Source organism: Cebus imitator, unplaced genomic scaffold (assembly GCF_001604975.1).
Source record: "Cebus imitator isolate Cc_AM_T3 unplaced genomic scaffold, Cebus_imitator-1.0 Scaffold78, whole genome shotgun sequence".
In the NCBI taxonomy this organism is placed as follows: domain Eukaryota; kingdom Metazoa; phylum Chordata; class Mammalia; order Primates; family Cebidae; genus Cebus; species Cebus imitator.
In genome coordinates, this window is record NW_016107393.1 from 4800649 (window position 1) to 4816071 (window position 15423).

General features: G+C 34.9%; 1 protein-coding gene across 2 annotated transcripts in view; it reads left to right on the plus strand.

Annotated features, from left to right (window-relative positions):
* The window catches only part of ITGA4 (integrin subunit alpha 4), an 80861-nt gene that overhangs the window by 36551 nt on the left and 28887 nt on the right, over positions 1–15423 (plus strand). For both annotated transcript variants that reach the window (XM_037740047.1, XM_017532747.2), the window contains exons 12-15: positions 840–930; positions 1555–1600; positions 1973–2127; positions 4846–5000. In XM_037740047.1, coding sequence (XP_037595975.1) covers positions 840–930; positions 1555–1600; positions 1973–2127; positions 4846–5000 — 447 coding nt within the window. The remainder of the gene's footprint in view (positions 1–839; positions 931–1554; positions 1601–1972; positions 2128–4845; positions 5001–15423) is intronic.

Below are 15423 nucleotides of genomic sequence, written 5' to 3' on the forward strand. Positions count from 1 at the left end.
CTCATGATCTTACTCTTACTTCACTTCTATATGTTGAAAACTCAGGGCATTTCAGTGTATAGAAAAAAATGACATTGATATGCAGAGAAAAGTTTTTCCCATGATAGTTACATGGAAATATTAGCTGGCACAGCTATTTTTAATTAGGCAAAAATAAGCAAATCGTTCTCTGTAATTGACATGAAAGAAATGTATTTGTCTAGTAAAAATACTAATTTTCTTAGTATGGATATCAGCTTAACATTTATGAATCTGTATATGAACATGAAATTAGATATATGGAAGGGAAAGTACATATCTGGCTAGGGTTGTTCTTGTTAAAAAGTCAGCTTTTATGAAAAGCCTGAATCATGGGCTCCACTAAGTGATTATAGACATCTTGTTTTCCACATTAATACTTATTTAGTTATTCATGTTGGGCGAGTAAATACAGAGCTTGAAGAGACCTAAGGAGGACAGGCATGGTGGTGTGCACCTGTAATCTCAACTACTTAGGAGGCTGACCTGGGAAGACTGTTTGAGCCCAGGAGTTCAAGGCCAGCCAAGGTGACCCCCATCTCTAAAAAGAGAGGGAGTCAGGACTATTTTAGCAAATCTGTACAACATAATTTTCCGTTTGCTCATAAAGTAAATTTTTTTAGCCACAAAATAGATGTCACCTGTTCATTTCGAGCTGGGGAATTTTGTCATCCTTAGAAGTATTTGATTTAACTAAATTGCAATTTTGTTAGTAAGTGTGCCAAGACCTGCCTGGGAAAGGTCGTTATTTAACTAAATCATTGCTTCTCTGGTATACTAGTATTCAAAAACAACTTCCACTCAACTTTACTATTTTTCAGAGAATTGAAGGACTTCAGATCAGCAAATCATTAAGCATGTTTGGACAGTCTATATCGGGACAAATTGATGCAGATAATAATGGATATGTAGGTGAGTATAAAGTTTATCATAATTTCTAAATCAAAATAAGCTCTATTATAGATACTGCTTTTAGTAAAGTACATAAAACTGGTATGAAAGACTTCATCTTGCTGATATTTTTTTCCTTCGTTTTTAAAGTTCTCTTGAATTCAAAGATGGGCCAAAAGTGATCAAGTAATTCCTCAGCTTAACAGTGTTAGTTACTCAATGTTATATTCTGTGTTTCTGAAAAAATGGAAACACTCATGAAAATCAAACATATGATGAGGAAAAGAAAGAATTTTTTTTTAATTTAGAAAGGAAATTTGAGTGAATGTTTCTAGTCCGAAATTGAATTTTGTTTGAGTAAACCTGTATTTATCATAAGTTTATGTTATATCATAATGGGATGAATGTTGTACATGAACAGATTCAGAGAAAAGTAGGAAAATATTTGCAATAAATACAGTCAAAAATCTTTAATATAAAAAAGTGGAATGAATATTAAAATATTAGCATATATTCTCCAATTAATTTTCTGTAAATAGTGTTTTTATGTAGCCAAAGACGATATGTAGTTAAGTATTTATGGCTGAAAAGTAATTCTCTTTGACTAATGATGATCATTAATCTGTGTTGTTTTTTATCCTACAGACGTAGCGGTTGGTTCTTTTCGGTCTGATTCTGCTGTATTGCTAAGGTAAGACTGATATATTTTACTGCTTAATGACAATTTGGTTTAATTGTAAATGATAGAAGGCATTGTTTAAAATCGGCAGTGATAGTGACCTCATGATGTTCTTTTGGTATTTGGAAGTTTAATTATTGAACTTGAGGGTATTTTTTTCACCTTACATAGACATAATTAAATCATCAAAGTCAATGTTTTAAGACATTTAAATAAAATTTCTTTACCTCTGTTAACAGAAATTAGAGTAATTAGTATGTACACACGTAATAAGGAAGACTCATGAAATTACTTGATGAATGTAAACTGACAAAACAAATACAGTTATCTTCTTAAGGAAAACTAATTCTACAATTAACATTGTTAATTTTATTTCCTTCTTAGGACAAGACCTGTAGTAATTGTCGAAGCTTCTTTAAGCCACCCCGAGTCAGTAAATAGAACAAAATTTGACTGTGTTGAAAATGGATGGCCTTCTGTGTGCATGGATCTAACACTTTGTTTCTCATATAAGGGCAAGGAAGTTCCAGGTTACATTGGTGAGCATGCCTCATAGAATTAATGCTTGATGGTGTGCAGTTCACTCATTAATCCCACATTCCTGTTTGTAGCCCTCACTGGTTTTCACCAATGGAGCTCTTCTTGAGAGCAGGGGAGAGAAACCACCTGATGCATACTTTTCCTCTTCATCTTCCAGATTCTTGCTTTGTTCTAACCAATGAGTTGGGCACATTAGAAGGCTGTAGTTGTTTAGAGATTATGGCAAGAAGCAAAGGACATAGTATCACTTGCCATATTATTTTAAGGAAAATCAACTGAGCTTAACCTGTAAAACCGCTTTCTTCATATTTTATCCTATTTCAGTAATTGAAGAAAGCCAGGCATGGTGGCTCATGCCTATAATCCCAGCACTAAATGAGGCTGAGGCTAGAGCCCAGGAGGTCCAGGCTACAGTGAGCTGTGATCACACCACTGCATTCCAGGCTGGGCAATGGAGAGATACCCTGTCTCAAAAAATTATAATCGTAAAAATAAATATTAAAAAACTGAAACTAGACCTGATTCTAATTTCTATAAATAATACACCTGTTAATAATTTACTGACTACAAGTTCCTGAGAACCATACCCATTTCCCTATGTATAGGCAACTCTCAATTATCTGCTGTGGAGAAAGTATCATTGACACAGCTCACCCAAAATTGTGGTGGGGAATCCCAAATCATGTATAAGTGATTTTATACATATTATATTTTTGCTAACAGATTAATGTTCCTAATTATGTTTATTTAGGCTAAATATAAGAATAGTGAAAGTAGCCTGTGGTAGGAGAAGAGCATACCTGGGATTAACATTTGGAGTTTAATAATTCATAAAGTTTATGATCCCCTATTAGGACCTGTCAAGAGTTTATCGTATTCATGACCCTGCAGGCTGCTTTCATCTAAACATCATGAAAGGCCCACACACTTATTAAGTCATACCATGGATATGTAATAGAGGTCTTAGTATGTATTAGCTTGTAATGAAAGGTACACAATGAGCCTGGTATCTCTAGATCAGACTCACTTTTAATAGTGCCCTGGAAAAGTCATGGCCAGAGCTACAGTAATAAGAGGGTGGGCAAGCCTTCATCTAGTTATTGATTGGAAAATGGCATTCTGAGAGCATGACATCAGAGTAAATTACACATTAACACAGACAAGCTGATGGATAATCCGAAAGACACACATTGAGTAGATGGGGCTCTTTCCCTTTATGTAAAACCAGTTTCCTCTACTAACAATTCCATTGTGACCAGATATTTTTAAAAATAGTTGAAGACAAACATATAAAACCCATAAATAATCATCACATTATTAGAGAAACATACCTTATAATTATCATAAAATGACTCCTGGTAGAAATAATTCACATTAATTACCTAAATGTTTAATAAATCCAGGACATTTTGACTCTGAGAGTGGATTATTTTCACCTCTTTTTCATTTACTCTTTTTCTGAACTCAGGGCAGTGAACTTGTAGACAGCTATTTTAGTTGCAGTGCTTTGTCTATGAGGTATTGAATCTCAGTTATAATTTTGAAATCCAGTTGGCTTGGACTTCATTATTTTCCAAATAAAAAGATGATTGAAGGATTTATTTGAAATGTATAAAGAGTAATATAGATTTTATATTTATGTTTCATTGAAGTAAGTGGGTAAAATTCTTCTAGAATTATAAGTCACTCCTAAAATAAAAATGAACATGTCAAGAATTATGTAAATTCTTTAAACTATCACTTATGAATTATTGCCTCTATATAATGAGTGACACCTCAGCAGACTATTAGATTCAGCTTGCATTGCAAAGAACCCATTTAGATTCATGAAATTGTTCATATTTTCTTGGTAAGATCTGGCTTGGAATTTTTTGTTTGCTTTTAAAATTTTTCTTTTTCTTTGTCGTTTTTTTTTTTTTTTTTTTTTTTTTTTTTTTTTTTTTTTTTTTTTTTTTTTTTTTTTTTTTTTTACTAATTTGGAGATCTTCATGAGCAGATAAGTATTTATTATGCCAGATTTGAAATAAACCCTGCCAAACCGCTAGAATATTTGAGAGAATTTTTTTTAATTGCACAAAATAACACTGGAAGGTCAAACCAGAAACCAATAAAACACAGAGGAAGAACAGATAATCAGGGCATTAAGACTGGAAAGAAGACATTTTTGAGAAAACCGTATTTATAGATTTGACTTAACCATGTATTCATGTATATAAAAAAGCAAGCCTTCAAATCAGAAACAAACAAATGAGTCTTAAATATGAAAAAATTAGTCATATATAAAATTAGTCATATAACTGCATAAGATAGAAAACACAGTACTATGTCTACACTTCCTTAGTCAATGTTCTGAGGACAAAAAGGACTCCAAAGGAATATGAAACTTTATGCAAGACTTTTATTACCAACAATTTTTATATTTTTTGAAATTTTTATTTATAGAAGGATTAAGCAAATAACTAAAGATTTTAATGTTAATAGAAACCTAGAGGTAGAGGAAAGTTTGTAAACCTTTATTTATAAAAGCAATTTTTAAAATTTGTATGTTAATTGTTCCCTCTTTTATATTTCAGGTTAGTTTTTAAAAAGCTGTTTAATAAAGAGAATTCCAGATACTAATATTTCCAGTAGTCTGTATAACTTTGACTATTATCACTTCAAAAATAACAAAGAAGCATTAGGTAATTAGATTAATGCAATTCTCTATATTTTTGCAGTTTTGTTTTATAATATGAGTTTGGATGTGAACAGAAAGGCAGAGTCTTCATCAAGATTCTATTTTTCTTCTAATGGAACTTCTGATGTGATCACAAGAAGCATACAGGTGTCCAACAGAGTAGCTAACTGTAGAACACATCAAGCATTTATGCGGGTAATGTAAACTATTTTTTATTAATATGTATGTGAACTTCAACATTGTCAACAGAGAGCAACTTATTGTATTGGTATCTTTTTATAAAATGTAGATAAAAGCAACTGTTACCTACCCCTAACTATGACCTGTTGTTCCAGTCAAAGTATTAGACAATCTCAACCCAAGTGATTAGAGTCGTCTTATTGTATTATCCTTTTTCACATTTATCACATTTGACCTCATCATTTGAAAACACTGCCTTTTCCTTTCTAAAATTTCAATTTGCCTATCCCTGTTTATCTACTTGCCTGAAATGTACATTTTCATAGCTCTGAGCCTCAGATCTATTTCATGGTACATTTTGAGGGGGTGGGTCAGTGGGGCAGGGAAGTTAGTTTGCTTTTCATATGACTCCAACAAAGCAGAATCCAACATGACTGCTTCTGGATTATGTCTTTGTCTCCGTGCCAGCTTTGTCAGTGATGTCAGTGGGAATTTGCACAGTTGTAACATGGTGGGGATCATCTGTGGGCCAGGACGACAGCTCTCATGATGGTTTGGGGTATGTCCTGCCAAAGCACAGCCGATTTCATGTTTCTTTTATTAAAACACTCATTCCCAAACTGATCGTCGCACTCCTCACATTGGTCAAATTTTATCATATGAAGCTGTGCCAGGTCTTTTTCATTAGGGAATGGTGTACTTCATCAGAAAATCTATTGTCACAAAAAGCCAAACTATTCCCAGGAGCCCTTTCTGGGATTTCAAATAGTTGCTTCAGCTTAGGGCTTAATTTTCCCTTAGATACTTATTCCAAGCAAATGCAAGCAAGCATCAAGACTCCAATATGCTATTAAATGCTAAAAGCAATAATCCCCATGCTATTTCCTCATTTCCCTTAACAGTTATTATTGTTGTACTAGAATAAAGCTATTAGATGGTTTGGAGCCAAAAGTATAGAATATTAATGTAACCATCATTTATGTGGTAGGAATTAAAGAGGTTCTTTTTTTCATGCTTCATAGATGTTGTTTTATTTACCTTAGTCAATTGTAGAGACAAATATTGAGACCATTTTAAAGGGAATAGAAAGGCCAACATTAGATATTCACAAAGAAAAACATTGTGTTAAATTTGTAAAAGTGATCTCGTTTATTCAGTTCTGTGTTTCTTGGCATCATTCCTATAAATAAGAGATCATCAAAATTGTATACCTTTTTTGGAATAAATTTGTAGCAGAAATAATTAACAGAGGTAAGTGTTTCTCTGCATATATATTTGTAGTATTACCATGGTTTTGATGGTAGCAATCAGCCATTGCCTTTGTACCATATTGAAAATGTTAAATGATAGCATTTACTACTGGGATTGTACATAGCAGAGACTTTTTAAAAAATGGTTGTTTCCTTCAGTATCTTTTTCTCTTCCTAAGTTACCTTGCTTGTGTTTGGAACACTTTTAAAACTCATAGATAGAAAGCCATAAACTTACTCCAACCTTCTCCTTTGTAACATACCCACACAGAAGACAAGAATCACAGTTGCAGCTACCCTGAACTTGAATTCTGTCAAGGATCCGTAGCTGTTACTTAGGAAGGTGTAGGAATGTAATGAGTGTACTTTCCTACCTCCACCAGGGTGGTAGCGCAAGGCATTAGGAAATGTTAATACTCAAAAGGTTCTACAGTCTGAAAGAATAGGACAGCAACTTGAATTCTTCCATCTTCCCAATAATACCACAGAAGATGAACAGCCGTCAGGATGCCTGGGTTGTTCCTGTGTTCCATAAAATGCATCCGGTACCAGGAGTGGGAGTGTTAACATATATGTCTAGTTTATCTCTGCACTCTTTACAATGAAATGAAGTGACACTTGTGAATTGTGTACTCGGGCCCACAACCCTCACTTGTCAGAGGACTCCCTGCCCGTCTGTTGGTTGGGGATGCTTTACTTACATAGTTGTCCCTACTGACCATTTACTCAACTAATTTGATATTTAGTGAGTACCTATAGTGTATCAAATTCTGTATATATCAGTGAATAAGACATAAAAAGATTACTACCCTCATGGAGCTTAGTCTACTGGGGCGAGACAAAAAATAATATGAAAATATACATTTTATAGTATTTTGGAAGATAAGGGTGACAAATGAAAAAGGAAGGCAAAGTACAGAAATGTGCAGTGCTGGAGAAGGAGTGGCATGTAAAATTGTAAATCAGATATTCAGAGTAGGCTTCATTCAGAAAGTGACATCTGAGCAAAGACTTGAAGGAAGTAAGGAAGTTGCCCACATAGATATCTAGGGCAGGTCATATGTTTAGGGTATTACAGCAACAACACCTGTTGGGCTTCTTAAAACACAAATTGCTGGCCCCCATCTAGAATCCCTTAGTAGGTCTGCAGTGAGGCCTGAGAATTTGCATTTCTGCCAAGTTTCCAGGGGACACATACTTTGAGAACCCCTGGTCTAGGAGAAGAGTATTCTAGCAACAAAAGCGGAGTCAAAATACCTAAGAATGTACCTGGTTATTTTAAAGGACAATGGGGGGAGGCAAGGATGGCTAGAAATGTAAGCAAAGGGAAGAATGGTGGGAGGAGAGATCACAGGGAACCTGTGGCTTTTTCTCTGAGAGAAAGGAGGATCTATAACAGCATTTTGACAGAAGTCACATGATCTAACACAGCAGCACTGTAGCTGCCGTGTTGTGAATAGAGCAGGAGATCAAGGGTCCACCCATGGAGAAGAGGCTACTGCAGTAACGTAGGTGAGAGATGTTTCCAACAAAACTGGTGGTGGTAGATGTGGTAAGAAGTAGTTGAAGTCAGTTTGCTGACATCCAGTTTACAATTTGTTGACAGACTGGATGTTGGGCATTTGAGAAAGAGAGGCTCTATGATGACTCCAGGATCTTTAGCCTGAGCCACTAAGAGAATGTAGTTTTCATTAACTGAGACAATATTGCAGGAGAACACCTTTTGAGTGGAAAATTCTAGAGTTCAGTTGTGGGTCTGCTTAGCTAGAGAGACCTATTTTAAATGTAAATATCAACTAAGCTTTTGTATATTCTTGAGTTGAGGAGAGGCAGAGAACAGGAAAGGTAACTTAATATATCTTTGGCATATGGATGGTATTTAAAGCTATATAAGATGGCTGAGATCAGAAGAGGGCCAGCGTCTGCACTCTGGGCCACTACATGAAGAGGTTGGCGAGAAGAGCCTGCAGAGGAGTTGAGAAGGACCAACCAGTAAGAAAGGAAGGAAGTCAACAGTGTGGTGTGTCCTGGAAATGAAGCAAATAAAGGAAAGGGAGAAAGCATGATGATGTTTTTTATACTGCAGCTTGATCGAGTAAGATGAGGGCTGAAAACTTACCATTGGATTTACAATGTGGGAGGCTGTTGGTGTTGGTGACAAAGGCATTTCAGACAAGTAGTAGAGGAAAGGAGAGGAATCAGAAATGATATAGGCTATTCTTTCACAAAGTTTTGGCCCAAAGGTGACCAAAGAAATGGAGTTTGGGGGTCAGTAGCTGAAGTGGAGTGAAGAGTTTTCTGGGTTTTTGTCTTTTAAGACGGGAGAAGCATTAGCATGTTTTTATGCTGATAAGCATGCTCCAGTAGAGTGAGAAGCTTGGGATACATGTGACAGGGGAGAAGAACTGGAACTAAATTCTTGAAGGCAAGAAGGGAAGGATTAAATGTACAAGCGAAAGGGTTGGTTCTAGATAGGCACGTGCCTGGTTCATCTGAGTATGTGCTTACAGATGCTGGGTAGATGTGGTGATGGAGACTATGGAAGTTCTCATCTGATTGCTTTAATATTCTCTGAACTAAAGCAAACTCATCAACTAGAGTAGGGATGGAGGAAGTGGTATTTGGAGTTTGGGAAGAAGATGTAAAATAGTTTTCTAGGAGAATGTGAGAATAACGAAATAATACAGGATGGTTGTCAGATGATGTTTCAAAAATCTAGATGGTGTTCAGGACCACTTGCACTCATAAAGTGAGTGTAACTTGTGTGGTGTGGTTTTTTTCCAGTCATGTTCAATCTTACAGGCAGGAGTGGATGAAGAGTTACAATTAACCAGGGTTTTGGTTTGGTCAAGAGAATAAATTGAAGCAGGCTAAGGAGGGGGCACACCAAGAGGGTAAGGGACCAGGAAAGAAATTTGCATTGGAGAGCCCAGTATGATCAGTTGTCGGAATTGACTATTAAAGGGATCAAGCTGCAAAGATTTCATAGATATTATAAAATATAAAAGCACTTGGAGACTTAGAGGTGAGGAAAAGGTTGAATTTTGCTTTTATTTTTGCTCACAATTCTTTGATTACCTCATGCAAATGAAAGTCTTTAAACTTACTTTTACTTGCAAAATCCATTACGTTCTTTGATGATAGGGAATTTGGCTATCAAAAAAATTCCAGCTCTTAAGTTTGTGTAAAACCTACGTTTAAAAAAAAAAATCATTCTTTTTTAATCACAGTTCTTTAGTTTTATGCTAGATCTTCTTGGTCTGGAAGTGGCGTTTTTAGTAATCTAATAAGGATCTATATTAAGCTGGCATGTAGATTTTTGTTCTGGTATGTTATTTTTCTGAGGCCATGTGTTCATTTATCTAGTTGGTAAGGGAATCAGTTTTCTTAAGTCTAATCAAAATTAAAATATTATCACACAGGATTACTTGATTGGTAATTTTTTTCCTCATAAGGAAACATCTTTTTTTTTTTTTTTTTGCTTTAAAAAAACTGTTGTATTTTAGTTGATTATAATTATGTCAAGCTTTAATTTTTGCCGTTAGAGCCATACAATTGTTAGATTTTGCTAAAGCAGAACGTAGAATTTAACTTTGAGAGTTCATAATGATGCTTCTGTAATAGAAGGGAAATGGTTAATTTCATTTATACCTTTTAGTGTTTTATCTATTGAAATCCTCTTCTATTAGACAACACATTGTACTCTATGAAAAGATGTTTCCCCATTCATGTAAGTATATGAAAATCTTTGGTTTTGCTTTATTTAAATATACAGCTTGATCAAATTTTAGAGATTTCTTAAGACAAGGGATGATTTTGAGGCAATTTTAATTTAGAGAAACCCAAATTGTAACTTGAAGCAGTTTTTAGAAATGTGAGAGCCCCCATGGTAGTGGAACTTCCCTTGAAATTTTGCTGGATGATATCGCTTGGATGATCTTGATGAAATCTCTGCATCAAAATATCCACTAATATTTGAGAAGAGAAGAAGGGTGCTACACTGGGATAACAAAAGAAGCAATAAGATTCCCTGTCTGTCTGCATTTCCAATAAGGTTAGAAATACTGGCTTAGTTGCTGAACGAAGAATGCCTATCCCCAGACGTATTCTGAGATCCAGTAAATTCAGTGGCCTTAGCATGTTTTATTAAAATCATGACATCAACCTACCTGTGTAGTAGATTAGTTAATTCTCTTCTTTCCCTTGATTCCTCAAATTTCTAAATTTTAGATTTCTGAAATACAGGGAGTTTATTTTGTTATGTAAATCTTTAGGTGACTTCTAAAACTTATCTTTTTTCCATAGTAATTTCAGGAATACAAATGTGTATTGACTATATTTTTGTATTTTTTAAAATTTTATTCACTTATATTGTTGAGTGATACATATACATAGTTTAATAAAATGTCATTTGGCCCAAGTAAGTAATTTTTTAACCATAGCACATTATGGACTGATTCATATATGCAGACATTTCTGCTGCAAAGCTGTCCAAGCAAACTGTATAACTGTACTAATATTATGGTATTCCAGAACTGAATGGATTATTATGACATATGTTAATTCTTTGTTAGATTTGGGGCAGGACATTATCTTTTGCATATTTGTGTTCTTAGAGCTAGCACAATCCATTACATAAGGCAGAAACTTAATACATGTTTAACAAATGTATGGATGCTATGTTCTTGGTGCTATTTAAGAATTCTATTAGAGAAAATCTGAGAATGTCCTATTGGTATAATGGTTAGGGCATTTGTCTTGGGGGTGCTGTCTTTTCTCAGGAAATTGTACTGGCACAAGCCTGACTATTCTCTACCACTTGAGCCAAGCTTACTAGATAAAGTGACTGTAATTACACAAGATGGTGATGGTTCAGTTATCAGTCTATGTCTTGGTCTCAGCTTCTCCTCCCAGACCCCTACACTGGCACCAGAGAGGTATTTCAAAAATCTAGTATTTCCTTGCTTAAAATCTTCCTGTGTAAGAGCCTCCCCAGACCCTTTTATGTGTAGATTCAGTGGTCCTGTTTCTTCTGTATTTGGGCATGCCTATAACACAATACTCATGCCCACACTGTCTATGTAGATTTGTGGAACTTGCATTGTGACAGGTACTGACTTTCAGTTTTATATCCCTAGAGCCACCTTGAACACAGTAGACCCATGAATAGATGTCTTCAAATATTTATTCCCGACATTATTTTTTATTTAGTGATATCTTATAAATGTTTTGGCCCCACCCTTTAAATAAATTAACAGGAGGACATGGGCCTGTTGCTCAGCTCTCAAGTTGTCCAGAAATACAGATTTCCATGAAAGTCAAGCAAGAAGACAGATGTTATGTAATTTCAGGCAGTGCTAATTTGCATGCTTGTGGGCACCCTATTTTATGTAATTGTCCATAAAAATGTGGCATGGAATCTTCATTATTTTTAATATACATAGCACATGCCCATCCAAATTTAAAAATGTAAGCAAATCTACTTTTTTACTCCCAAATATTTAATCACTTTAAGACACTTTTGATATTACAGCTTTTGTCCTTAGGTGGAGCTGTTAAAGTTAAATAAGTGTGAATATCTGTACGGTTTTTGCAAGAGTGCATGTACATTTTATATATTGCAAGAAAGGCATAATTAATAGCTAATTAGGATAATGAAAGTAATATACACCAGATGTAGAGAAGACCTTGTGGAAAATTAGTATGAATTAGATAGCATGTGATTTGGTCAAAGCAAGCTTGTTGAGAAGAATTAAAACAGTGGACATGTGGAGGGACAATCAGTGGCTGTCTAGCTCCTATACCTAGGGAATAATTTAATCAAGTTTGCTATTGTAATACTCAGGGCTTCAAGCTGTTTCATTTTCACAAGTCAATAACTTGGGATTTGGCCTTGATTTTCAGCATTCCTATATGGTCAAGGTTTCATGTTGAGATGATCACTTACCAAGTAATTTAATAAATGCATCTCTGTATAAGAATGGAAAAGTAATCAGAGATCTTGAGTACTCTGATTCAGGCTCCAAATCTTCTAAACACTGTTGAATAAATAGAACTCTATTCCTTGTTCTATAACTAATTTTCTATTTAATGTTGATTGATTGGCAGTAGTTCAGTTTTCTTATTCCTCCCAAATGTTCACCAGAATCTCTTATTCTAGGAAACTGAAATTTAGTAATTTCTTGGTTGGCTTATATACCTGCATTTTGAAGCAACATATAAATCTTATGTCTGCTTCACAGACATTGTCATTTAACCGTCACAACAATAAGGTATAGGTATAACCACCATAATTGTTATTATTTCCATTTTCAGATAAGATAACTAAGCTGGAAACAAGAAACTTGTCCAATGTTACATAGATAATAAGTGGTGGACCCCAGATTTGAACACCAGTTCTCTACCTTCATACCACTATTGCTTTTAAGCACTAAATACATAAATTGATAATGTTGTAAATGAAAAGAGGAAGAAAAGATTACATCCTTTTTGTTTGTAATTACATAAAGACATAGAAAAGATATAGTCCTTTATGTGGTATGTGTCATCTTTATTAAATTACTTCATTGATTTTTATCAAAAGTTACTATATAAATAATATAGCAACACAGCAATAATTTGTGTGATAGGGATTTTTTCTATATTCCTTAAGGATTATTAATTGATGAGCTTTGAAGATAATCTATTCCTTATTTGCTTTGAAGCAGTAATATTTAAGCCATATTGCAATCCTGAAATGTCTATAGATAAATAGAAACCTGGTCCACTGACATTACCCAGTAGGAGGTCTGTCAATTGCAGTGTCATGGGCCTACTCTGAGGAACTCATCTAGCATAATATAAACCTCAATTGTGGTTTGATATATTTAGCCTGGGTGAAAACACTTGACTCTTTAATGGTCAAGAGGGAATTTGTTGAATCTGTTTTTTTTTTTTTTAATTACATTTTAGGTTTTGGGGTACATGTGAAGAACATGCAAGTTTGCTGCATAGGTACACACATGGCAGTGTGGTTTGCTGCTTTCCTCCCCATCACCTATATCTGGTATTTATTCCCATGTTATCTCTCCCCAACTCACCACCCCCTGCTGTCCCTCCCCTATTTCCCCCTGACAGACCCCAGTGTGTGATGCTCCCCTCCCTGTATCCATGTGTTCTCACTGTTAGGAAAGACATCACAGTCTGTGACCAATTCTTCACATTATCTCCTGAGTATAGCAATAATTCTAATACCAAGAAAAGCAAAAACTGCATATTTTCTCCACTAGCTTCTGTGTAGGTGGGCTATATGTGCTGATGTGAACTGCTCTCTCACATCCTGAGATCATTTCTACTTTTAATTTTTTCTGTACTTAAGATCTTATTTTATAGATTTATTTTCAACATGTCTTACTTTATGTAATTTCTCAATTGAATTCTGTTATAAATCCTCTTAGGTTACTTAAGTAGTAAAATCTTATTAGCTTGCCCTTTTAGATAAGGAGGAGTCTATTTTGTTGAGTACACTTTGAAAATCACATTTCTGTCTGTGGAGGGCTTGAATAGGTGCTAAGAGACACTGTGTTTTATATGTTACCTGATTTTCATATACACTTGTCCAGCAGTATCCATGGAAGACTGGTTCCAGGACCCCACTCGGATACAAAAATCCAAGGATCCTCAAGTCCCTTATATAAAATGGTGTCATATTTGCATATAACCTTTGTAAATCCTCTCATATACTTTAAATCATCTCTAAATTACTCATAATATGTAATACAATGTAAATGCTATGTAAATATTGTTATACTGTATTGGTTAGGGAATAATAAAAATCTGTACATATTTAGCACTGATGCAGCCATTTATTTTTTGCCAACTATTTTTGATCCAACGTGGCTGAAACCACAAATGTGGAACTGATGGATACAGAGGGCTGACTCTCTTTGTTTTCATAGACTTCAGAGTGTAGAACACTTTTACCGTCTAGTGAAGTGCTTACTTAATTGAATGACAAATGCTTTCAAAGATATTTTCTTGTTGATTATTTCACTGTGTATAAGCAAATAATGTTGAAGATAATGTGGAATTTTTTTAACGAGGCTAGCAAACAAATGAAAAGGTAAAATCATTTTTAAGTTGATAGAAAATATTTTTAAAAGAAAATGTCTGCATATAGAAATAAAGGTTAAAATATAAGAATTGACAATCAGTTGTGATAAACTGGTGACAGAAGACAATAAATTTTAAAAATTATTTTAAAAAAACCTTGTGACCACGTATAAACAAGAATAGGTATAAGCAATGCTGTGTAAAAATTAGTTAAGATATCAAGTTGAGAAGAACATTATGCAGAGCAAAATGGATTGTGAATGGGTTACAATTTCTGTGTAATTGGTAAACAAATCCAAGAGTTCTTTGTTTGTGAAGTACAAAAGCACAATCAACTTTAAAAAAAAAAAAAAAATGTCCAGGTGCACTGGCTCAAGCCTGTAATCCCAGCACTTTGGGAGGCCAGGCAGGTGGGTCACTTGAGCTCAGGAACTTGAGACCAGTGAAACCCCGTCTCTATTAAAAATACAAAAATTAGCTGGTTGTGGTTGTGTGCGCCTGAAATTCCAGCTACTCAGGAGACTGAGGTGGGAGGATCACTTGAACCCAGGAGAGGGAGGTTGCAGTGAGCTGAGATCATGTACCACTGCCCTGAAGCTTGGGTGACAGAGCAAGACTCAAAAAAAAAAAAAAAAAAAAAAAAAAAAAAAAAAAAAAAAAAAACAAACTATAACAACTAATAAGAATATCAGTAAAATGACCATTGTAGATGTACAGATTAAATTAGATGTACAAAATAAATACTTTTCCCATATACCACTGATTATGTTAGAAAATAAAATAGAAAAGTTCCATAAAGAAAAAAAAGGGCTGGGTATGGTGGCTCAAAACCTGTAATTCCAGCTCTTTGGGAGGCCAAGACTGGAGGATCCCTTGAGCCCAGGAGTTCAAGATCAGTCCGGGCAACATTGTAAGACCCTGTGTCTATAAAAATGAAAAAACTGGCTGGGCATGGTGGCGCTTGCCTGTAATCTTAGCTACTCCAACGGCTGAAGCAGAAAGATTGCTTGAGCCAGTTCAGAAATGTGGTGAGCTATATTGTACTCCAGTCTGCTGACACAGAGATATCCCATCTCTTAAAAAAAGGAAAAACTACT